The 26467-nt window shown below is 38.6% G+C and overlaps 1 protein-coding gene across 1 annotated transcript in view; it reads right to left on the bottom strand.

Annotated features, from left to right (window-relative positions):
* Window positions 1-26467, bottom strand: part of LOC120862727 (histone-arginine methyltransferase CARM1-like) — a 265923-nt gene that overhangs the window by 159845 nt on the left and 79611 nt on the right. The window contains 1 exon segment of the mRNA XM_040239169.1: window positions 6441-6566. Coding sequence (XP_040095103.1) covers window positions 6441-6566 — 126 coding nt within the window.

Here is a 26467-nt window from a genome sequence, read left to right as displayed (position 1 = left end):
GTAAACTGTCCTTCCAAAGCAATAGATAATAAATGAATACTAAGTTTGGGCTGTCTGACAAGGAACAGGATATTTCAGTAATTTCAAAATGCCTTCATAGAGACTGCTTGTTAGTTCTATCTATCAGGGAAAGCATAATAACTTTAGAGCAGAGAAACTAAAAGTATCTTGACTTGGTGATTGAAATTTCTATTATCAAAAGGGGGGAGATAGATCTCAGTGCTCCCTGATGTGAAATTCTGAGAAGGACACAAGAACATTTACATAGTTTACTGACAGAGGATGCATAACCTGAATTTTTCCATGAGGAAACATCAGAAAAACTCAACGTCGGGAACATTCTATAAAATAACTGGTCCCTGTACTCTAAATAACACAATGACATGAAAAGAAAGGTTGAGGAACTGTTACAGATTAAGGGAGTCTGAAGAGAAGTGACAACTAAATGCAATATATGATCCTGGATTTAGAAATAAAGAGGGGAAAAAAATGCTCTAAAGGACTGTGTGTGTGTGTGTGTGTGTGTGTACTCAGTCACTCAGTTTCCACTCTTTTTCAATCCCATGGACTGTAGCCCACCAGGCTCCTCTGTCCATTGAATTTCTAGGCAAGAATACTGGAGTAGGCTGTCATTTCCTATTCCAGGGGATCTTCCCAACCCAGGGCTTGAACCCAAATTTCTTGCATCTCCTGCACTTGCACCACCATCTCCTTTACCACTGCACCACCTTGTACTGTATAAAGGGCATTACTGGCATAATTTATGAAACTGGGCTGTAGATGGTAAAATAAGTATAAATATTGTATAGATGTTAGGTTCTTGAATTTGGTCACACAAGAGAATATTCTGTTTCTAGGTTATATCTGCTGCTGCTGCTGCTGCTGCTGCTAAGTCACTTCAGTTGTGTCCGACTCTGTGCGACCCCATAGACGGCAGCCCACCAGGCTCCACCGTCCCTGGGATTCTCCAGGCAAGAACACTGGAGTGGGTTGCCATGTCCTTCTCCAATGCATGAAGGTGAAAAGGGAAAGTGAAGTCGCTCAGTCGTGTCCGACTCTTAGCGGCCATGGACCCCAGCCTACCAGGCTCCTCTACACTAAAGAGAAAAGAACTATGACGTATGCAAGTTACTCTCCAATGATTCAGAAATATAATATGTGTTTATATATATGTACACATAGATAAAGGGATAGGTAAAACATGAAAAATGCTGTAAATTAATGAACCTGTTCAAAGGATATTCAGAAGTTCTCTGTAACTCCCAGAATAAGGTTTATCTGTGTCTTTCTTTTTCTCATGTAGTGGAATGTTGATAAAAGTGGGTTTTCCCATGTTTGTATCATCATCTCAATTAAAGATATGAGTTTTCTAGATTAAATGTCAACTCATGAAGAGTGCAGGAACAGATGGGAAATTGTTGAAAGAACATGAGCCTTACATGTTCTCTGTCATTTGGGAAACTTCCTTCCTATCTATGAATCTTAGTGTCTTTGTGTAACAATGGGAACGTTGTTCAGCAGCTCAGTCATGTCCGACTCTTCTGTGACCCCATGGACTGTAGCCTGCCAGGCTCCTCTGTCCATGGGATTTCCCAGGCAGGAATACTGGAGTGGGTTGCCATTTCCTTCTCCAGGGGATCATCCCGACCCAGGAACCTAACCCTAGTCTCTTGTATCTCCTGCACTGGCGAGTGGATTCTTCACCACTGAGCCACAGGGAAGCCCACTTACAATGGGAATAATTGTAATATATATTTATTATTTATTAAATATAAAAAATATTATAAATACTTGTAAATATATTTATAATTTTTATATTTATTTATATTTATAAATATAAATAAATATTATAAATATTTGTAAAATATATTTATTATTATACCAACTTTACAGGGCTGCTGTGGGAATGGCAAAAGAGAAAGTATAAATACATACCTTTCAAAGTATAAAAAAGTATATATATAATGCTCAGGCAATACTGGGCCTCTGCTTCATGACCTCAGATATTTTCAGTATCCCTTAGCATCCTCACCATGACTTCCAGTGTCTCCCCTGAATGGTTTCTAATTCTCTGAGCTCACCATTCTCCTTCTCCTCAATAAGTCCCTCTGTTCTTGGTGCCATTCTGTAAGCGCACTCTGCCTCAAGGTCCTTGCAGTTTTCCTCACCCGTCTGTCTCACCAGATAAACGCAACGGCCCTCCCTTCCAGCTCCCTGCTTACACGTCAGACATCTTATCAGTGATTTCTCCCCAAAATAACCTATAAGACAATAAACATACTTAATTCCTATTGGTTGCCTCTTTGCCTGATTTTTTAATCTTTATCACACACAATCCACCATGTATGTATGTTCATTTACTAATTGCCTGTGTCCTTTTGCTTCCCTGGTGGCTCAGAGGTTAAATCGTCTGCTTGCAATGCAGGAGACCCCGGTTCTATCCCTGGGTTGGGAAGATCCCCTGGAGAAGGAAATGGCAACCTACTTCAGTACTCTTGTCTGGAGAATCCCGTGGACGGAGGAGCCTGGTAGGCTACAGTCCACGGGGTCTCAAAGAGTCAGACATGACTGAGCAACTTCACTTTCACACAACTTTAAGGACTTATATTTACTCAGTACTGCATTTTTAGCACATAACAAGTGCTAACATGTTTAGCACTTGTTAGTGCTGACATTAACAGACTCTCAATAAATATTTGTTAAATGAAAGAATGAACAGGGAAGCTTTGCACATATCTAGTACATACACAGTGCTTTACAGAAATTATCTCAAGTCTATTTAATTAAAATGTCATTTTTTTTCTCTGTCGACATCTGTCACTATTAAATATCCTCACTGCTATTAAGGTCCATCTAGTCAAAGGTCCATCTAGTCAAAGCTATGGTTTTTCCAGTAGTCGTGTATGGATGTGAGAGTTGGACTATAAAGAAAGCTGAGTGCAGAAGAATTGATGCTTTTGAACTGTGGTGTTGAAGAAGACTCTTGAGAGTCCCTTGGACTGCAAGGACATCCAACCAGTCCATCCTAAAGGAAATCAGTCCTGAATATTCATTGGAAGGACTGAGGCTGAAGCTGAAACTCCAATACTTTGGCCATCTGATGTGAAGAAAGACCCTGATGCTGGAAAAGATTGAAGGCGGGAGGAGAAGGGGACAGAGGATGAGATGGTTGGATGGCATCACCGACTCAATGGACATGAGTTTAAGTAAGCTCCAGGAGTTGGTGATGGACAGGGAAGCTGGGCATGCTTCAGTATCCATGGGGTGGCAAAGAGTCGGACATGACTAAGCAACTGAACTGAACTGCTTCTAAAATACAATGAATTTAAGTGCATTGGATTTTACAGTAGTCTTTCAGATTACTGGAGATTATTTAACATGTAAACGAATCAGGCCTGGAGATCACTGAGTCACAATTCTGAAGAAGGAAAGAAGGGAAAGAAGAAATATTCCTCACACAGACAATTTAATATTGGCTCATTTCTTTCTTAGTGGTTCCACCTAATTATCAAGACAGGGCAATTCCCAGTTGGATTTTCTTTCTTACCCAAGTTACAGATAATTGGCAGCTGCTCACTCACTTCTAAATATAAAATAGAACTCTCACATTTCAAACGCCACATCCTCTTACTCCAGAAAAGCAGAGCACATCTCAAAAATTCACCAATTGTATCTGATGGGCAGTGACACCAGTAGACAGCCTTCTGTCAACACCCAGGCTGACAAATGACAATCAATATCCCACTGCCACCTGGGATCCGGGCCACCTGGGACCCTCCGAGTCACAGCCAGCTTGTTCCTCACTTGCCACTACCTTCCTGCAGCTGTGGACTCAGGTCTGCATTGCAACCTGCCCTGACAGATCCAGAATGAGGGATCAGCTGCTTGGCTTGTTCAGTTTCCAGGGCCAGGAAAATCAGACAGGCAACCAACTCCCCAGGGACATTCATTGAGTCTGAAAACTACTATTAAATTAAACCATGGATGACCACCAATTTGCAAATATCTGCATTTGCAATCCTTTTGGTGCTGGTATTCACTTTCAGCAGAGATCAAGAAACACACGAACTCCAGAATAGGAAGCTATTATAAGGCATCCCTGGCAAAATTCTCAAAACAACAGAAATTTCTGTTAGCAATTATTTTCCCTTCCTACTAATAATAAATGAGACTAATAAGTTATAGCCAGTGCTCTAAAGCATGGTGAGACCAGGTCTTTATTCTCATTCCTAAAACACACAATATACACTGAACCAACTAAGAATTCATGATACAGAATTCATCCCACCTAAAGGGCTCCTTATTTAGGAACTCACTCTCTTGCCTTTCCCCCCTGCCCCACTGGTATAAACAGTTTTAAAAGTACCTCAGTATTTTAAATCTTTCCTAGTCAGGTAAGTCAACAGAATGACAGCATGAACCTTGGTGTAGGATCAAGGCCCCCAGCACTCGGTGAGCTGTGTTGGTTCTGGGTCTTATAACTTTCCAAGCTGTTTATGATTATCTCATTCAGGTAGACAGGCGGAAGTTGTATGGGAGTAGTACATGGAAACTGCTTGGTCACTGGATGCAATAGGGAATAAAATACATCCCAAATTATTTACACTTTGCCTATTGGCATCTCAAAATTTCCATTTCACTGCCATGTAAAGATTCAAAGAAAACTTTCATCCAGAAAATGAAGGCAGTTTCAACTTCGAGAGTACCTAAAATATGAAGTTTCCAGGCCTGCTCAGATTTTGGTACCAACTCTGAACAGTATAATAAGCTTGAAACACGGATATCTTTTTTTTTTCCCCTGGCTGTGGCTCGGGGGCATGCAGGATCTTAGTTTCCTAACCAGGAATGGAACCCCCAGACCCCTGGTGGTGCAAGCATGCAGTCTTAACCACTAGACCACCAGGGAATTTCTGAAGCATAGATACCCTCAAGCATTAAGTGTTCTAAGTGTGAACACATTAAAGGAAAGCTTTTTCCATTCAATTATGCAATTGCACCTTATTCTTTCACCGGTTTCTTTCTTTCTTAAAACTGTGTGTCATTACAGAAGGATGCATTGTGGTGTGGGAAGAGTACATGAGCTCTGGAGTAGGTAACTCTAGATTCAAATCTTTGGTCAGTTAATTATTAGTCATATTACCTTGAGCAAGTGACCAATTTTCTCTGAATCTCAGTTTCCTCATCAGTAAGATGATCTGATTAAATTCTCCCTTAAATGAATGGTATATGAGATGAGATAATTATAGTATAAAAAGCCAAAATCATAGTTTGCTTTTAACTTGGTTATGTCTGATCACATGACTCAGAAAAATTCCAATTATTAAAGCCTTCAATTACTGAAATCCATAAAGTACCAAGAAATTATGAAACATTCACCTGCTGAGGTAAGCCACATCCTGATTTTCATGATCAAAAATAGGAATTTCTTATTTTTATAAAAATTGATTCAACTATAACCCAATCAGAATGGCAGACTGTCAAACAATTATACCTCAGCAAAGTGAACAACTATAAGAAATGGATAAATTCCTAGAAATGTACACTCTGCCAAGACTGAATCAGAAAGAAATAGAAAATATGAACAGACTATTACCAGTAATGAAACTGAAATCAGTTATTTTAAAACTCTCAACAAACAATAGCTTCCCAGGTAAATTCTACAGAACATTTATTTTTTAAAATTAATTAATTTATTTTAATTGGAGGCTAATTACTTTACAATATTGTAGTGGTTTTTGCCATTCATTGACATGAATCAGCCATAGGTGCACATGTGTTCCCCATCCTGAAGCCCCCTCCCACCTCCCTCCCCATCCCATCCCTCAGGGTCATCCCAGTGCACCAGCCCTGAGCACCCTGTCTCATGCATCAAACCCGGACTGGTGATCTATTTCATATATGGTAATATACACGTTTCAATGCTATTCTCTCAAATCATTTTACCCTTGCCTTCTCCCACAGGGTCCAAAAGATTGTTTCATACATCTGTCTCTTTTGCTGTCTAACATATAGGATCATCATTACCATATTTCTAAATTTCATATATATGTGTTAGTATACTGTATTGGTGTTTTTCTTTCTGACTTACTTCACTCTGTATAATAGGCTCCAGTTTCATCCACCTCATTAGAACTGATTCAAATGCATTCTTTTTAATGGCTGAGTAATATTCCATTGTGTATATGTACTACAGAACTGACTTACTAGAGAAGACCCTGATGCTGGGAAAGATTGAAGGTGGGAGGAGAAGGGGACGACAGAGGATGAGATGGTTGGATGGCATCACCAACTCAATGGACATGAGTTCGAGTAAACTCTGGGACTTGGTGATAGACAGGGAGGCTTGGCGTGCTGCAGTCCATGGGGTTGCAAAGAGTCAGACACAACTGAGCAACTGAACTGAACTGAGGTCAGGGAGTTGGGACAGGCACAAAACTTACCAGCATGAGACGCAAACTTCAGCAAAGCACTGTGGTAGCCCAGAGTAATCCAGATGGACTCCTTCCCCACATAGCAACATTCAGTGTCCCTGCTGAGTGAGCATCTGAAGACACAGAGGCCATCAGCTATAAAAGGAAGAGAAAAAAAGGATTATGAAATTCATTTTGAGCTCTGCAAAAAAGATTCAGCCAATCCTACATTTCTGTTTTCAAGGCTCCCTGTTTCTATCTTAATATAACATAATGCATATGTAGACATACGTGAACATGAGCAGGATTGCAACCATGGCCAAAAAATAATTCTTCGCATATGGGCTAATACAGGGCTCAAAACTGACTCTTATCTCTTGCCACTGTGTACATCATTCCATTCCCTACAACTCTTTATTCCCCCAAACATTTTGTATATCTTGACACCATTCCAGGAGGGATCAGGTAATGGTTTTCTAGGTGATTCCAGGGCACCGACTACATGCCAGAGATTTCACAACAAATCTTCACTGTATGTGTTATCACTGGCAATGTTAGCTGAATACCAGGAAAAGAGTTTAGGTCCAAATACGCACAGCTAATAAGTGGCAGAATTAGAATTCAAACCCAGTTATTTTACTCCTAAGCATGTTCTTCCTACTGCAATGTGCAAGCATGATTAAAAAGGGAGATTCATTTCTACAAGCAGAACCTGTGATAAGGGGCTATAGTCTGGTTAGATTCACCCATAGATAATTGGGAACTAGCTCTCAATTCTTCTCTTTACTAGGTAGACAGGCCTAGGTAGAAACAGCAATGAAACTTGCAGTTCTGTTTCATCTTCAATGGTGTGATCACTCATCTAGAGCCAGACATCCTGGAATGTGAAGTCAAGTGGGTCTTAGAAAGCATCACTACAAACAAAGCAGGTAGAGGTGATGGAATTCCGGTAGAACAATTTCAAATCCTGAAAAATGATGCTGTGAAAGTGCTGTACTCAATATGCCAGCAAATTTGGAAAACTCAGCAGTGGCCACAGGACTGGAAAAGCTCCGTTTTCAATCCAATCCCAAAGAAAGACAATGCCAAAGAATGCTCAAACTACCACACAATTGCACTCATCTCACACGCTAGTAAAGTAATGCTCAAAATTCTCCAAGCCAGGCTTCAGCAGTTCGTGAACCGTGAACATCCTGATGTTCAAGCTGGTTTCCAAAAAGGCAGAGGAACCAGAGATCAAATTGCCAACATCCGCTGAATCATGGAAAAAGCAAGAGAGTTCCAGAAAAACATCTATTTCTGCTTTATTGACTATGCTAAAGCCTTTGACTGTGTGGATCACAATAAACTGTGGAAAATTCTGAGAGAGATGGGAATGCCAGACCACCTAAACTGCTTCTTGAGAAATCTGTATGCGGGCCAGGAAGCAATGGTTAGAACAGGACATGGAACAACAGACTGGTTGCAAATAGGAAAAGGAGTACATCAAGGCTGTATATTGTCACCCTGCTTATTTAACTTCTATGCAGAGTATATCATGAGAAACGCTGGACTGGAAGAAACACAAGCTGGAATCAAGATTGCCGGGAGAAATATCAATAACCTCAGATATGCAGGTGACACCACCCTTATGGCAGAAAGTGAAGAGGAACTAAAAAGCCTCTTGATGAAAGTGAAAGAGGAGAGTGAAAAAGTTGGCTTAAAGCTCAACGTTCAGAAAACGAAGATCATGGCATCTGGTCCCATCACTCCATGGGAAATAGATGGAGAAACTTGGAAACAGTGGCAGACTTTATTTTGGGGGGTTCCAAAATCACTGCAGATGGTGACTGCAGCCATGAAATTAAAAGACGCTTACTCCTTGGAAGAAAAGTTATGACCAACCTAGATAGCATATTGAAAAGTAGAGACATTACTTTGCCAACTAAAGTCCGTCTAGTCAAGGCTATGGTTTTTCCAGTAGTCATGTATGGATATAAGAGTTGGACTGTGAAGAAGGCTGAGTGCCGAAGAATTGATGCTTTGAAGTGTGGTGTTGGAGAAGACTCTTGAGAGTCCCTTGGACTGCAAGGAGATCCAACCAGTCCATTCTGAAGGAGATCAACCCTGGGATTTCTTTGGAAGGAATGATGCTAAAGCTGAAACTCCAGTACTTTGGCCACCTCATGCGAAGAGTTGACTCATTGGAAAAGACTTTGATGCTGGGAGGGATTGGGGGCAGGAAGAGAAGGGGACGACAGAGGATGAGATGGCTGGATGACATCACTGACTCGATGGACACGAGTCTGAGTGAACTGCGGGAGTTGGTGATGGACAGGGAGGCCTGGCATGCTGCGATTCATGGGGTTGCAAAGAGTCGGACACAACTGAGCGACTGAACTGAACTGAACTGAACTGAACCTGGGAACTTCAATTACCCAATCACCACATTTCTTCATTATGTAAAATAAAAAGAGTGATTCTTATTTCACAGGGTTTTTTGTGAAGACTGAATAACAAAGGCAAATAATTTCTAAAATCCTATTAAAACAAAAAAGGACTATTATTATTTCTCTCATTATAAAGTAGATCTTAGTTTCTATTCTTAATGGTTTCCATTTTCCCTAACAAAATTAAATAATTGTGTTAACTGAAAAACATAATTATATATAAAATTCTACACATGAGCATGTGCACATTCAAACACACACACACAGAGTTAAAATGACAAAATATTTTCAAATATTTTCATGCACTATTTCAATTAAGTGAGCACCTCCTAATGGAGGCATTCACAAATATTTTTCACAAAACATCTTGGCTGATTAAATCGTAGAGATGTTTTGAAAACATTTTCCTGCCATAAAACATGACTACAGGTTTAGATGTTATGACAAAGAGAGGGTCTCAAAGGCGTAAGTGTCTCCCTGCAGAGAGACTGCCGTGAATGTAGATATACAAGAACAGAGTCTGGAGTCTTTTAAATAATGTTTTCTTTTTTTTTTTTTTTAATCAAAACCTCCTTCAAGAAAGCAGGATTTCTAGCATTTGCCAATTATTTCTTTGATGGTTTAGAAGTAGAATAACAGAGAAGGAAGAAGGAATGAGGAGTCAAGGGTTCCACAGGCCCTTGTCCCTACACGACTATTATAGTCTGTCAACTCTTCATGGGCAGGGGCAATTTTATTTTATTTTTGTAATCAATATCTTTTTCTCTCTGAATCAAAACCTAGCCCCGTACCTGGTACTTAATATTTGTTGAATCAGTGAAAGTATTTCTCCATGTACTGATGGCACACCACCATAGAATGGGTAAAAAGCTTTAACTTTTATCTGGTTCAATAGTCCTTAGCCAAATAGGCGCAGACATTTTTTATTATTGTTTGTTTGCTTCACTGTAATTTGATTAGAATATAAATTGAGTAGCTTGTTTTCTTACCTTTATAAATTATAAAATGTCTGTCTATATAACCTCTTTTCTTCATCCTCTTCCTACTCTGTTTAAATATAGATGGAGAATGTCTTTTTAAGTATGCAACAGAATTCAAAAAACACTGATAATTTAAAAGTTTTAAAACATACAAATGGCAAAAAATTGTTAGTTGCTGCTGCTGCTGCTAAGTCATTTCAGTCGTGTCTGACTCTGTGCGACCCCATAGACGGCAGCCCACCAGGCTCCCCCGTCCCTGGGATTCTCCAGGCAAGAACACTGGGTTGCCATTTCCTTCTCCAATGCATGAAAGTGAAAAGGGAAAGTGAAGTCACTCAGTCGTGTCCGACTCTTAGTGACCCCATGGACTGCAGCCCACCAGGCTCCTCCGTCCATGGGATTTTCCAGGCAAGAGTGCTGGAGTGGGGTGCCATTGCCTTCTCCGAAAAAGCAATGATAAACAAGGAAAATGTTTCAAAAATGTAACAAAGACTTAATATTCAAATCTACAATTAGCTGCAAAGAAAAAAAAAGAAGTGACCTACTGAAAATTCAGTAAGAAGGATTAATAAACAACTGGTAACTAGAAAAATGCTGATGCTAAAAAAAAAAGTGAAAAAAAAAAGGACCTCAGAAATAATCAAATTGAAATATATGAAAAAACAATAAGATCAAATTTTTTATGTCTCACTGTTTAGTTTTTTAAAATATCAACTGATAGTATCAAATATTGGCAAGGGTATGAGAAAACAGTGGATGGCAGCAATTTAAGAATATAAATTTCTAGGCTCCTGAAGTACAGCCTGCCCAAATGGTTCAAAATTTAAAACCTATATACTCTTTGTCAGACATTTTACTCATAATATAATTTCTTCCCAGCATGACCTTCTCAAGTGTGGATAAATGTATATTCAAGAAGTTCATTTTAGAGCTGTTTATTACAGCTATGGAATGTAAAGAAGCTAAGAGCCTGTCACTTACATGGTTGGTTAAATCAAACAAGGTACCTTCATGTTAAGGTTGCAGAACAGCATGTATAATATTATTGTAACAACTTAACCTTATGTTTGTCTTCGCAGAAAGCTGTCCTAAAAGACATACACCAAAGACATATAGACATACATCATCAGTGGTTTCCTCTGAATAGAGAGATGCGGGAACATTTTTACTTTTCCCCTCAAGTTCTCTTATTTGAATTTTCTGTGTGACCTGTACTTTTTATAATTTAAAAAAAAAAAAAAGAAAGCTATTTTCAACTGGTAAAAACCAATCAAAATGCACACTACCACTGCTACTGTAGTTAGCATGTAACTACTAGTGTAATTACCACATACTCATTCTTGGTGAGGATTACCATTCCTTTCATTTGTTCATTTATTAGACAGATATTAATTGGTACCTCATTCATTCAACATAATAATTTAAGAATTCCTGTATTCAATACAATCATTTTAATTCTCATTTTAAGCATAATACATGGAAATGAATGTTTTATCATGTTTTTATTTGCTAATCTTATATCTTCTAGTGTTTATTTCCTTTCCTGCCCTCTGACTATGTTATACAGAAAACAAACATTCTAAATTATTTCTGCCAACTAATATGATCAAGATTAAAGTACAGCTATTTTAGGGAAGAGTATATTAATAGAGAATTGTGTCTTTTAAAGTTTATATTAGAAAAATGAAGAAATATGTAAATATTGTTGAGGAATACATACAAATCTAAGACTGGGAAAAATTCTATCAGTGAAAAGTAGGGGTGGTGAGGGAAATCATTTCCAATCTACCCTGAACTAAGGTACAGGACATGTATCTTTCTATTGAGCTATTACTAGTAAAAATAACTACATTTGCAGAGCACTCTGACTCCCTTTACAAACATTGCATTTCACCTTTACAGTGGCATGGAAGGCTGGCTACTTCTGTGTATTCAATATCATTCGGCTTTTGAACTTTGCTTTCATCAGCGACCCTCTTTGCTACTTCTTCAAAGGGCAAGGCCTGATCTCTTGGTAGCAGCAGAGTAATAAGCGGACTAAGTTCATGTGCACAAACTTCTGCTGACTTTAGCAAAGCCCGGAGCCTTGATTCTTCCTTGAGGAAGGCCACTTGTTCTACCAGAGGATTCTCAAAAGAAATCCACAGAGACAGTGAATCCAGATGCCTTACTCTATTCTCTACCTTAGCCTTATCTGACAAAAATTGCAAAGGTTCAGAAAGAGATTCAGGATCCAGCCATTTTACAAGTACATACAAGGAAACAGGGAAAGTGCCACCGGGAAACATCAAGAGAATTGTCTTTGTCTCTCTTAACCAATATTTCTCTACCTTTCCACATATATACCTCCAATCCTTTCAGCTTGTGAAAGTGAAAGTCGCTTAGTTGTGTCTGACTCTTTGCGACCTCATGGACTATACAATCCATGGAATTCTCCAGGCCAGAATACTGGAGTGGGTAGCCTTTCCCTTCTCCAGGGGACCTTCCCAACCCAGGGATCGAACCCAGGTCTCCCGAATTGCAGGTGGATTCTTTACTAGCTGAGCCACAAGGGAAGCCCAAGAATACTGGAGTGGGTAGCCTATCCCTTCTCCAGCAGATCTTCCCAACTCAGGAATCAAACCGGGCTCTCCTGTATTGCAGCCATAACCTTTCAGCTTATGCAAATACAAAAGTTCAATCTCTACAGGAAAGCTAAAACACTAGTTGATCAAGAATATTAGGTATCAGGCATGGTCTAGAATAGATATTCTAAGATGTATTTTTATACATAAATTCCTGGACTGAAGAGTACTCATGACCTAATAATATGGCATTGTGTCAATTCTTTGCTAAGTAACCCTATCAAGAACTAGGAAGTTTGTCTATCTAAGGAATGTTTCCTGGAAACAAATAACTAAAAAATAAAAGACTGTATAAGCAGCACTTGTGTATATAGAATAAAGTATATAGACAACTATGTAGTTATTTTTTTAACAAATTTAACTACAGAAAAAGAGTGTAAGGAAAAAAGGATAGGATTATGGACTCTAACAAATCTAATATTAAAATTAGGCATCAATGCTGAATAAAACAATGTCCTAGGGAATATGACACAACAGTAATAAATGAGACAGTCATGGGTTCTTCCTCTCTTCTACCTGGTAAGGTAGATGTTCCATTTGAAAGATTAGATTTTCGGCTTTTGCTGGCTGGAATGATGAGAGTGAAGAAAAACTGAAAACGGATTGATTGATTCAGGTTAAAAACAGGCTAAAGGTAAAAGAAATGAAGAGAGCAGGAAAATCCGAAGAAGGAAGAAAGGGGTGTAGAGGTAGTTTCAGAGTTAAGAACTGGGGAAACTCCCACGTGTGAGAGACAGAAGACAAAGAAAAGGGGCTCTTAAGACATCAGTTTCAGACCGACAATATGAACACTGTCAGCACCAACTATGATTACTGAGGCAGGCGTCTAATTGTTTTATTGTTGCCTTGGTTTAGGGTTTGGTTTGGATTTGTAAATGCGCTTCCCTCCCTCTACATTTTGTTTTTTTATTATGCTAAGTCCACACTGTCAAATCATACAGTCCTTACATAATATATTATTCCCTATTAGCCCTCATTTAATAACTATCTAGTGCTCCCCATCAGACCTATATTGACGTCTCTCTAGTCATTTTGGTTGTCCAAAATCATTCTCTAGTGGTATCTTAGGAAGGGCTTGCTGAAACAATATTTCCTGAATTTTTGTGTGCCAATCATTGTCTTTTATATTTTTGAGGGTGAGTTTTTCTGGATATAAAATTCTTATCTCACATTTTTTTTTCCTCTGAAGATCTTTAATGTTACTTCATTTTCTTCTAGCATGTAGCATTACTGCCAAAAAGTCTAATGATAATCAGACTTTCTTTCCCTTAACAGCTACTATGATAATGTCTCGATTCTAGAGTTTTTCTCTTTCTTTAAAGGTCAGTAATTTTTACTAGAAAGTGTCTTATGTTGCCCATTCTAGGTCAGTATTTTCAGGTATAAAGTTTACTATTTCAGTATGTATTTTCAATTATCTCAGCAAAATTTTCTCAGCCGTAATTTTTGTATTTGTTTCTTTGCTCTGATATCTTCTTCAGAGATTTTTATACATATGTTGGATCTTCTTTACTTATGTTCACAATTTTCCTTTGAATTCTTTTTATCTGTTTTCTATTCCCTCTTACGTTTAAAAACTTTCTACCTTTCTTCTTTATTTGATATAATTTTTCCCCTTCTCTTCAGTCTTCATTTCTAAAATCAGTATTTTTTAAATTATTTTATTTCTGATTGCTCCTTGAATTTTTTCATTTTCATTTCTAAGCTTTTCTAATTCTGATTTATATTATTATTTCATGTCCTGTATAATGTTCCTAATTGTTAATTTGTTCTGCAAATTAATCTTATATATTTTTGGAACATACCTATATAGTATGCTTTCACTGGTTGGCAGAGATGTTAGTCTGCCTTTTTCTCTTAGAGTAAGTCTGCATGGAATTTGATCTCCATATTTTTCTGTTGTTCATTTTAATGTAAACATAATTTTCCTGAACTTTCAGGAGGATAGTAATTACGAATATAGTTTTATAGGAAACTATCAAATTCTTTTCCATAGTGATTGTGATATTTAACATTCATATCAACAATGGAAAAATAATCCAGTTTCTCCACATACTCATAGTGTAGTAGTATCTCATTGTGGGTTTAATTTGTACTTTCCTAATGTCTAATGCTGGGAGGGATTGGAGGCAGGAGAAGAAGGGGACGACAGAGGATGAGATGGCTGGATGGCATCACCAACTCGATGGACATGAGTTTAGGTGAACTCCAGGATTTGGTGATGGACAGGGAGGCCTGGCGTGCTCCAATTCATGGGGTCGCAAAGAGTCGGACACGACTGAGCAACTGAACTGGACTAATGTCTAATAAAGGCTTCCCAGATGGCTCAGTGGTAAAGAATCCGCCTGCCAAGGCAGGAGGCAGAAGAGACCTGGATGCTAATGGTGCTGACCATCTTTTCATGTTCTCTTCAGTGAATGTCTGTTTATGTCATCTGTTGCTGTTATTCAGTTGCTAAGTCGTGTCCGACTCTTTGTGACCCCATGAACTTCAGCATGCCAGGCTTCTCTATCCTTCACTATCTCCCTGAGTTTGCTCACACTCATGCCCATTGAGTCAGTGATGCCAACTAACCATCTCATCCTCTGTGGTCCCCTTCTCCTCCTGCCCTCGATCTTTCCCAGCATCAGGATCTTTTCCAATGAACTGGCTCTTCACATCAGGTGGCCAAAGTATTAGAGCTTCAGCATCAGTCCTTCCAATGAATACTCAGGGTTGATTTCCTTTAGGACTGACTGACTTTATCTCCTTGTTGTCCAAAGGACTCTCAAGAGTCCTCCCTAGCACTGCAATTCAAAAGTATTGATTCTTTGGTGCTCAGTCTTCATTATGGTCCAACTCTCACATCCATACATGACTCCTGGAAAAACATAGCTTTTACCCATTTGCAAAATGGATTGGTTTGGGTTTAACTATTGAGTTCTTCATATATTATGGATATAGTCCTTTAACAGATATGTGGTTTGCAAATATTTTCTCCCATTTTGTAGTGTGCCTTTTATTCCTCTTAACAGGATTTTGCACATAGCAAATGCTTAATTCTGATAAAGTCCTATTATCAATTTTTCCTTTTATTAATTATCTTTCAGTGTCTAAGAACTCTCTGCCTGAGTCCTTTGATCTTGCTTGTTCTATGGTTTCATTACATTCTAAGTGGACAACAGTGACAGTCTCTGCACTGTTATCTGCCCTGGTAACTGAAAACGAGTTCACACTGCTCCAAGCTGCCAGGTTACAATTAATGAAGCACACATGCAGTCATTGCAATGCTCTGCTCAAAGCTTCAAAGATTCCCCACTGAATATTAAAGTACAGAGCTTCCTGCCTGGAATTGTAAATCCCCGGGAATCTTTCCTACTTCTGCGCAGCCAATCCACAACTCCCTAAACATATACCATACTTCAATAAAACTAATTACCAGCTGCTCTGCAAGGAGAGCTTATGATTATGGTGACAGCAGAGATGTGAATTAGAAGAACAGAACTTCTAAGGTGATACAGAAAATCAAATCTGCCACTGTAAACACTGCCTAATTTACGAATGTCCATATCAAACACCATCACCTCCATGGCACCTTTCCTGATTGCCCCCAACTGGCATATGTTATCTCCTTCACTTTACTAACAGAGGTTCAACAGCACTCTGTTACAGCATGTAGCTTATTCTGCCATTTGCAGCCCAATTTTAACTATTCTGCCACGTGTCAGAACATCCACAGGCAGAGATCGTGTCCTCCTTTCTCTGATCCTCCCGGAGGACCTGAAACATAGCAAGGACTGTCGAACTTTAACTTGACAGGAACCACCATCAGCATCACTCCAGTTTGGACACATCTGGTGTGTTTGCCATATTTACTGCTGAAAACAAAGCTCGAGGACAAACTCAACTCACCTTTCTAGCCTTTGAATCAGCTTAAACATATTTTTAACCAGTCTTGCTTTTTTCCACATTCTTCTCTCCACACATAACCACAGCAGAAGAAACAAATAAACACTGAAACCAACTTCATAATGAAATTTTAAACACCTCTGCAACCAATATTTTCAAATCAGAAGGAAGGAACATTTCATACTGCCTTTAATGAAAGAGTATGCCATGTCCCTAACAACTCCCTAGGAACCTACTGCTCCCTCAAATTTCTTTGAAATGCTTCTCTGAGTAATCCTTCAGCTGAAATTTTTCAAGGTGGGAAAATGACTAGGTGCCAGAGAGCCATGGATACATGGAATTCTGGAAAAGGGAGTAGTGGGTCTTATTCTTTTCATCTCAAATTTTCCCTATCAAATACATGTCTGTTGTTTCCAGAATACCACTCAGCACATAGAATATGACTGGTACATACTTACTGAATTAAACAACAGAATCATTACAGTTATAGAAACCATGGTCACTTTTAAACCACACAAAAACAAAATGAAATAGAGCATTATGGATATCAAGTGTCAATCAAACACTTGGTACTTTCAGTCAACTTTTTTTTTTCCAACTCCTGCAAATGGTTTGGAACTTTTGGTTAATGACATGTTTTTCCTGTTATGATATAAGATCAAGGAAAAGTTCACTTTCTCTTTTCTCCATTAAGAATGTAAACTTCTTAATTCTTCCGATCTCCCTTGAAGAAGCTGGTCATCTCAGGTTTAAATTTAAACTTCATTGTGAATGTCTCTACAGGGTCTAAACGAAATTTTGTAGCATCTACTTTCTTCCTGGGAAGAGTTTTCTCCAATCTCCAGCTTTCTCCTTGTGGTTTCTAGAGACTATTCTATTGAAGTTACTCAGTCAGGGATAATTGCTCTGATGCAGACTCAGTGACTATAATAACAAAAAAGCGAGAGCTTCCAATGAAAGAGTATGAAATAACAACTCTGCTGTCAAGAGCTGTTGCACAGATTCAGTTTTGTTTCTGCCCTGCAGCAGATGTGGTGGAACCAGATGTCTGTAAGCCATGGCTTGGGGATTCACTCATACGTGCACACACAGCTAACATTTACGAGCATGTGCTGTAAACCAGTCACTACTGATTGGCACCAGGGAAAGATGCAAAGATAAACTGCAGACACAGCCTTGAGAGAGCTCACAGTGCAAGGAGAAGAGGTCTGTTCACGTGTTATGGTCCCTGAGAGAAACAAGCAACTAATTTTGCCTAGGAGATCCCTCATAGGAGACATTGCACTGGGTGGGAGCCCTGGAAAAAAAGTAAGAGCTTTCCAAGCAGAAAGGAAAGAAGGGAGAAAGGTTACACTGCAAGCAGAGGGCACAGCCTTTGTAAAGGGTCCTGAATGAGGACAGCAGGTCTGGATGGTCCACTTCACCTGCAGGTGGAATAATTAATGTTAAGACCTCACTGGAAAAGGGATTCTGTATGTAAGTCAAATCATAATTTTGCCCCACACCTTCACTTTATACAGGAATTTTTTTTTTTAATAAGAGACACTAAGAGACTTGATCCAACACAGCACCTGCATTTTTACTACAGTCACAGAAGGATTCCTAAGTGTTTAGATCAGCACTTTTTATAGAACACAATGCAAATTTTTAAATAACTCAATTACTTTTTTAACTTTACAAAGCATAAATAAGCGGAAACAGGATGGTTTATTCAATAATTGTGTTGAGGCAACTGGGTAAACATTTAAGGAATAGAAATAATAACATGTTTACCTGTTACTTCTCCCCCACTCCCCCCCAAAATTAAAGATTTGTTAAAAATTAAACCACAAAGATATTAGAAGAAAATATAGGTCAGTTGCCATATATACTTGGGCTGCAGAACGTGTGTGTCTATTTTCCAGACATGACACTGAGGCAGGAGACAGATAGCCCCAGGCTGAACAGTTCTGCCCTGTAGACAGGAACTCCATGAAAGCGGGATACCGGAGGAGGCCAGGCCCTGCCAGGTTAAGAGACAAGCACCACGTACTCCTTATTTTCAAAGTCAAGGGGACCTCTCCAACTTCACATGCGCAGAGAGGCTCCCTGGAGGTCAGAAAGGGAGGGGCCGCCACTCCATAACAAGTGGTGTCAACTGCCCACAGGCCTCTTTGCTAGAGTCCATCTTGGCTAATAAGAGATGGACACACACACATGGGAGGACCCTGAGATATACCTAATACACTCAGGACCAGGCAAAGCAGGGTGACTGGCCAAAGGAAACCCAGAAGAAATGCCCCATAAAAGTGATTCAAACTACCAGAAGGGCACAACTCTCTGAGCACGCCCTTGTGTCTATCTATATATATACAGTGTTAGTCGCTCAGTTGTGTCCGACTCTTTGCGACCCCACGGACTGTAGACGACCAGGCTTCTCTGTCCATGGAATTTTCCAGGCAAGAATACTGGAGTGGGTTGCCATTTCCTTCTCCAGGAGATCTTCCCCACCCAGGGATTGAACCCGGGTCTCCCGCATTGTAGGCAGATGCTTTACCATCTGAGCCACCGGGAAGTCCCTATCTATCTGCATATACTGTACTCTTTTTCCCTAATAAACACTACTTGCTTCACTGCTGTCTGTCTTTACTTGGAAATTCATTTCTACACAACTGATGGGCCAGGGCCTTTACACTGGTTTCTGGTGGCCTAGTGGCTAGGATTCAGCACCCTTACTTCCTTAGCCATACTGAAGCCTTGCTTTTTTTTTTTTCAAGGAAAAAACCAAATACATTTGACAATCTATTCTTTTAAAGGCTCATAAACTTAAGACAAATTATAAAATGGAAACATACCACAATACATAGCAAAAGAACAGTATATTTTTGTTGTTGTTGTTTTTGTTAAAGACCCACAAAGAGAGAAGCAACATTTTTGTCTATTCAACTCATGAAGATGTTTTTTGTGAATGTGGGTTAAAACAGAGGGTGGGTGTGGGTTAATACTCATACAATGAGAGTGTAAATGAGAATATCTGGGGAGGAAAACTTAATAATACATATATCAAAATCTTTAAAAGTAATCATGCCCTTTGACTCAGTAATTTTAGATTGATAAGTTTACTCTGAGACTATAATAAAGATTGTGTGGAAGGATTTAATTACAATTCATTATAGTGCTACTTGTACTTTCAAAAAAATTGAAAGATTTTAAATGTCAAGCAATAGGGGATTAATTAAATAGATCATGGTAATCCCCATAAAGGAAGGAACACCATAAAATTTTCAAAAATGTTATCATGGATAGTTGTTCCTCATATATTCTAAAGAATAAAATATTTTGTGTAACTCTTATTTTTTAAAGAAAAAATTATATGAAAGTGCCTGGAAACATAGGCAGTTAATCTTTAAGAGCATTTTTCCCCCCCTCTGGTAGGTAGAATAAAAGGTAATCTTCTTGTCTCCATTATTTTATTTTTCATTAATTAATATGCATAGCTTTTTCATAAGAAAATACAATAAAACTTTTTACAAAAAGATAAAAATACAGCATATGTCTCATATGCCTTAAAGTAGTAGTAATCACTTAGTGTTACACTGAATTGGAAAGAGCAGAAAATGAACCATGTGTATGTACAACCCAACACTGAAATTTCCCTCCAGGGAATTACTAGAATGCATTTGACACTGAACTTGGTAAGTACACAATGAAGAATGAGAGCGTTAAGTCTGAGTGTGCCTATCTTCCTACACTTCCCTAAAAATTCACCTAGGTTTCCAAAAACATGAGTGTAAATTCATATATAGTATGGTATTTATGCACATTTTCCTAACTCACTATTATTTAAAAACACCATGCTGTATTTTGAGTAGCGAGCTCTCCTAACTTGACCACCTGCCTTTTTTTCTTATCTTGAAATCTTTATCTATTTAAAATGTTTTTGATAAGTCCAGAACATGAAACCTATGTATATATGAAACACTGAGTGTCCAGACACTCACAGACAAAAGGTCACTCTCTGAAAGACCACTGGATAAAAATTTATCTTTCCTGCTTTTTTTCTTCTGTCATATTTCTAGTCTAAAGTTTCCATCACTGAAATACTTGGGGAGGACCAGTCTTCAGACCTGTAGGTCTGTAAGCCTTGAAATACTTTGCTAAAACATCTATACCCATTCATATATTTATATTCATAAAATGTATCATATGTATTTGTGGGTTTAAAGTTGTAGTTGGCAATAAAGAAAAAATAATTAATGGCAATTTGGAATGTTTCTCATCCAATTAGCAAATCATACACATTTTTTAACCTAGATCTCCTTCAGGTATTAGACACTACCATTTGTATAAGTAGATTAAGGTATGTTCTGATTTCACCATATTGACAATTCTGTGAAAATATTTCTCATTGTAATGAGTCATCCTCCTGGTAAATTAATAACTGCATTCCATCATGGACTTAGAAATAGAGCCCCAATTTATTATCTTTTCCCTTATATATATTTCAGTATTTTATTTTTAAGCTGGTTTTTAGCCCTTATATAATGTCACACACAAATATTCATAGGAATGTTTATAAGCATAAATTCAATTCTGAAAAGCAAGCATAGGTGGGCACTATAATATTCCAGGCTCTGCTAATTAAGATGGTAACAAAGAAGAGCAGGAAGAGTTTCTGCCCTCAAGGGGTTCACAGTCTCAACTTCAAAGTGTTATAACATAAAGTATAACCATAAAGTGTTATGCTGACAGTGTGTGCAAATGAAGAGCACCTGCCCAGACTTGGGAGCGGAGTGAAGATGTTCCAGGGAATTTCCCGGAGATTATTCTAAATTGAGGCTTAAAAATGACTAGTCAGGGAAGTGAGAATGAAATTATCCAGGCAGAAGAAACAGCAGGTACAAAGGCACAGAGGCATAAAGAAGCAGGGTATGTATGGGAAATGACATTAGTTTGATGTAGCTGGAACACAAAGTGTGAGGCCAGGAAAAACAGGAGGAGGAAGTTGGCAGGAACCTCATATTCATGTTCATCCATCAGGCTTTAGTTGAAAGAACAGAAATCATTCTAACTAGATTAAACAAAAGATATTTAATTTAGAGAAACAGGGCTTAGAAAATCATTGGAAGAGTTTTGTAAGCAGCTTCCAGGCTGACCTTTAAAGAGTGATCCCCACAACAATCCCTCCCAAAAGACCCTCCAATGAGGCTGCCATCTCTGACATAGAAACCAGAGAATCTAGAAGCTTCTGCTACAGCTGCTGGCTATGGGGTTACACAACTCCAGCTGCAACTGATGTCAGCAAAATGGGCACTTCAGCTCTACTTTTCAACACCAGATCCTGGGAACTCTGCTGCCTTTGCCACTGAAAAACAATAAATTTAAATTCCAAATGTGTTCGTGGTAGGAGGACCAGAAACATTGCCTTTGCATCACTTCTGGCTTTTTTAAAAAAAACTCTCCCAGATTCACCTGCTTGGTGGAAACTCTCCAGCCTCTAGCCTGCATTAAGGCTTGCTACTAAAGTTATAAAATAGATTCAAGCCACCAAAACTATAATCCTTAGTACCCTCTGATAAGAAGCCTGGGTTTCATCAAGGATTTTTTTGTGTGTGTGATGTAATTCACATCCCATGAAATTCACCATTTTAGAGCATATAATTCAGTGGGTTAATTCATAAGGTTGTATGACTATTATACTTCCAAACTTTTTCATTACCCTAAAAAGAAGTCCCATACTCATCCTCAGTCACTCATTCTTTTCTTTTTCTACCTTCTGCTAACCACTAGTCTGCTTTCTGTTTCTATATATTTCTCTACTCTGGACATTTTTAAAAGACGGACTCACGTAACATGTCTTTATGTCTGGCTTTTTTCACTTAGTATAATGTGTTCAGGGTTGATCATACCATAATATATATTAACACTTCATTTCTTTACATGGCTGGATAATAATCAAATGTATGGAAATACCATAATTTGTTTATCCATTCATCAGTTTATCTACTCACCAGTTGGGTTGTTACCATGTTTTTTGCTTTCATAAATAATGCTTCTGTGAACATTCTTGCACAAATCTTTGTTTTAAAATATGCTTTCAATTTTCTTGGGATTATACCTAGGAGTAGAATTGCTAGGTTATCTATGTTTAATTTCTTGAAGAACTGTCAAACTGTTTTCCACCATAATTATCCCATGTTATATTCCCATCAGCAATGTATCAGGCTTCCAATTTCCCTACAAATAATACTAGCTATTATCTGGTTATTATTATTATTATATTATCATTATTATTGCCATAACAGTAGATATAAAGTGATATCTCACTGTAATTTTCATTTGTATCTCCCTCATGACTACTGAGGTAAGTAAGCATCTTTTCATGAGGTTACTGGCCATTTTACATCTTCTTTGGAGAAATGTCATTTCAAATCCTTTGCCCATATTTTCTCCCATTCTGTGTGTTGTCTTTTCATACTATCTTGTAGTTTCCTTTGATGATACGAGTTTTTAATTTTGATCAAGTCTGATTTACCTGGATTTTCTTTAGTGGCTTGCCGGGGGCCAGCGTGAGGAACTCCGCCCATGGCAAAGGTCATGAGGAAGGAGGCTTGGCATACACAAAGGCGTGATCAAGCCTCAGGAAACCCCCTGTTCCTGAGCATCTACCCCCAAACCAGAGTCTGTTTTATGCTCTCCCCCATAACCGGTTCTCTCGGAGAAGGAGTAAACGTGCCGCTCCAAGGCAATAAAAATTCCTGGGTGTGACTCCTCTGAAGGTTATCTAGCCCGCCTATATAGGTTCCTTGGGCCACATGTGATTGTTTACAGCCTCCTAACCTGAGAGACACGAGATGTTTTAGACTTACTAAAGGCAAATTCCTTCGGGGAGTTGGAAATTATTAGTATAGTGGGTTGGTTGGGAATTATATTGATGAAGGGTTTTTTCATTTGTTGTGTCAATAATTGCTGCTAATTCCCTCCCCTGGGTGGGACAAGGATGTCTCAGGTCAAACCTCTCTGCTGACAGACTAGCTTGTGTGACAGGATTATCCATACTCATGATTGTTTACTACCTCTCAACCATAAACAGCACAGAGAGTTTGGAGTATTTTGAGAGTCTTAATTAGCATAGGGCTTCTCTCATTTTTGAGTCAGTGATTGCTGCCAGGCCTCCATATCCTTAGGCACCTGGGAATATATTAATCAATGTATTTGGAATATAGAAAAGGAAATACAGTAGTTTTTGATGTTAGCAATACTAGACTTTTTGAGTTAATGGATTTTCTCTTTTGTAATAGACCACTGTACTTTGTTATAAATCACTGTGTCCTTGCTATGTAAAAATGTAACTTTATCACTATCTTAAGACTAAATAGATCTTAAGGGGAGCATTGGTGAAAGGATTTTCATTTGTTGGGCTGATGTTTGCTGCTAAATCTCCATGTTCCCTGCCCTTATAATGAATATAACTAGCATTTAGGAGAAATAAGTATTAACCTTTAAGCATATAGGAGAAATAAGTATTAACCTTTAAGATTAATCATGTTAACCTTGGGTTAAATAAATTCCTTTCTTGATTGTAACTCACTACATCCTCATCCTATAGGAATGCAACTTTATTTGGAGGGTGGTGCCTGGTTTAAGAAAAAACACCCTTGGAAAAAATAAGTTTTTGGTTTTCCAAAAGAAAGGATCATAAAATCCCTAAGACCTTTTTATGTGAAGCACCTGATTTTGATAAAGGTCAGGACTGCTGATCCCTGCGTGACTCTGTATTCATCCCTATATGTAACAAAAGGTAGATAAGCAAACCCAAAAATAAAGAAATCAGATCAGTTTCCAGAAAGACTGATTCCCCCATGTCGCTTCTTTCTTGCTCCCATTTCTCTGGCTGAATTCCCACTGGATTCAGCCTCCTTTTCTCCACTAATTCTCCTACTACACTATCCATTTCTAATCTCTCTATATATCTGTAATTAAATATGTATTTTTCCAAGGATGCCAACGCCGTCCCCACCTTCGAATTCCCTGGATCCACTGGGGCTGGACCCCGGCAGTGGCTTATGTTTATAGGTATCATAGCTAAGAAATCATTGCCTAATCCAAGGTCACAGGATTTAAGCCTATATTTTTCTAAGAGTGTCATGGTTTTGAATCTTAGAATTTTCTCCATTTTGAGTAAATTTTTGAATATAATTAATCAGCCCATCTTTTTTCTTTTTATGTGACTATCCAGCTGTCCTGATAGCAACTGCTGAAACTGTCACATCACATTTAACTGATGTGACACTCTAGTCAAAAGTCAACTAGCCATAGATATACAGGTTTATTTCTGAACTCTCAAGTCTAGTTCATTGACCTAAATGTCTATTCTTAGGCCAATACCACACTTGTCTTGATTACTTACAACTCTGTACTAAGTTCTGGAATTCAGAAGTATGAGTCCTTCAACTTTGTTCTTTTGCAAGATGGTTTTGTTTATCCTGGGTCTCTTATATTTTCATACAAATTTTAGGACCAGTTTCTCCCCAGTTTATTCATTTCTGCAACAGTCAGATTTTTTTGTTTTGTTTTACAGAATTGCACTGAATCTGTAGATCAATTTGGTGAGTACTGTTATCTTAATAATAGTCTTCCAAAATCATCTTAATAAAATTTTCTTCCAATCTATGAACAAAGGATGTCTCTGCAATTATTTGTCTTATTTAAACTCTTTCAACACTGCAGATGGTGACTGCAGCCATGAAATTAAAAGACGCTTACTCCTTGGAAGAAAAGTTATGATCAACCTAGATAGCATATTCAAAAGCAGAGACATTACTTTGCCAACTCCAGTAGTGATGTATGGATGTGAGAGTTGGACTGTGAAGAAGGCTGAGCGCCAAACAATTGATGCTTTTGAACTGTGGTGTTGGAGAAGACTCTTGAGAGTCCCTTGAACTGCAAGGAGATCCAACTCGTCCATTCTGAAGATCAGCCCTGGGATTTCTTTGGAAGGAATGATGCTGAAGCTGAAACTCCAGTACTTTGGCCACCTCATGCGAAGAGCTAACTCACTGGAAAAGACTCTGATGCTGGGAGGGATTGGGGGCAGGAGGAGAAGGGGACGACCGAGGATGAGATGGCTGGATGGCATCACTGACTCGATGGACGTGAGTCTGGGTGAACTCTCGGAGTTGGTGATGGACAGGGAGGCCTGGCGTGCTGCGATTCATGAGGTCACAAAGAGTCGGACACGACTGAGCAACTGAACTGAACTGAACAATGTATTGTAGTTTTCAGTATACAAGTCATGCACTTCTGTTTAATTTATTCCTATTTCATTCAAACAAATTAGAATTTTTAAAACATTATCTTCAGATTGTCCAGTGTATAGAAATGCAACTGATTTTTGTGTACTGATTTTGTATACTGCAAACTTTTCAAACTCCTTTACTAACTTGAACCCTATCCTTAGTAATGTATGAGTTCCTTAGGCTTTTTTTATACACAAATATTTTTACTTCTTCCTTTTTAATGTGGATGCTTCAATTTCATTTTCTTTTTTAAATCTCCTGTACAATGTTGAATAGAATCAGTGAGAAGAAACATCCTTGATTTGTTCTTGATCTTTGGGGGAAAGTTTTTAAGTGTTTCACTATTAAGTATGATGTTAGCTGTGGTCACCAAGGATTCTTTCTGTCTGAGGAGGTACAAGACTGGAAGCATAGACATGCAGATTAATAGTGGGAGATCTATGTTCTCTGAATTATAAATTAAGGCCAGATTTATTATCACTATGTCCCTAGTGTCTGCTGGCTTCCTCAGTAGAGTGTCTCTCTATACTCTAGATTCTGTGTAAGGAAAAGATGGCTTCCAGTCTCCTCTTTCCAGTGAGATCACTTTTTTCCCAGCTCTCCACCACCACCAGGACAAGTAAGATGCTACCTCCTAATTCCAATCACTAAGATAACAGGTCTCCAAGAAAATTTTACTGACCTCTTTGCTGTCACACCACCAGGAACTATAGAAGAGATTAATGCCTAGTGGCCCCAAATCTCAGGACTTTTCCCATTGTGCCTCACCCTCCCGTTAACCTCAGAGTATGAGAATTTCAAGCCTCCCAAGTCTCTCATTTATCCTGCCCAGCATTCCATAATTCCATGGCCCCCAAC

This window comes from Oryx dammah, unplaced genomic scaffold (genome assembly GCF_014754425.2).
Source record: "Oryx dammah isolate SB20612 unplaced genomic scaffold, SCBI_Odam_1.1 HiC_scaffold_1, whole genome shotgun sequence".
Taxonomy (NCBI): domain Eukaryota; kingdom Metazoa; phylum Chordata; class Mammalia; order Artiodactyla; family Bovidae; genus Oryx; species Oryx dammah.
The sequence above is the reverse complement of the archived record's forward strand: the minus strand, read 5'-3'. Positions and strand labels throughout refer to the sequence as shown.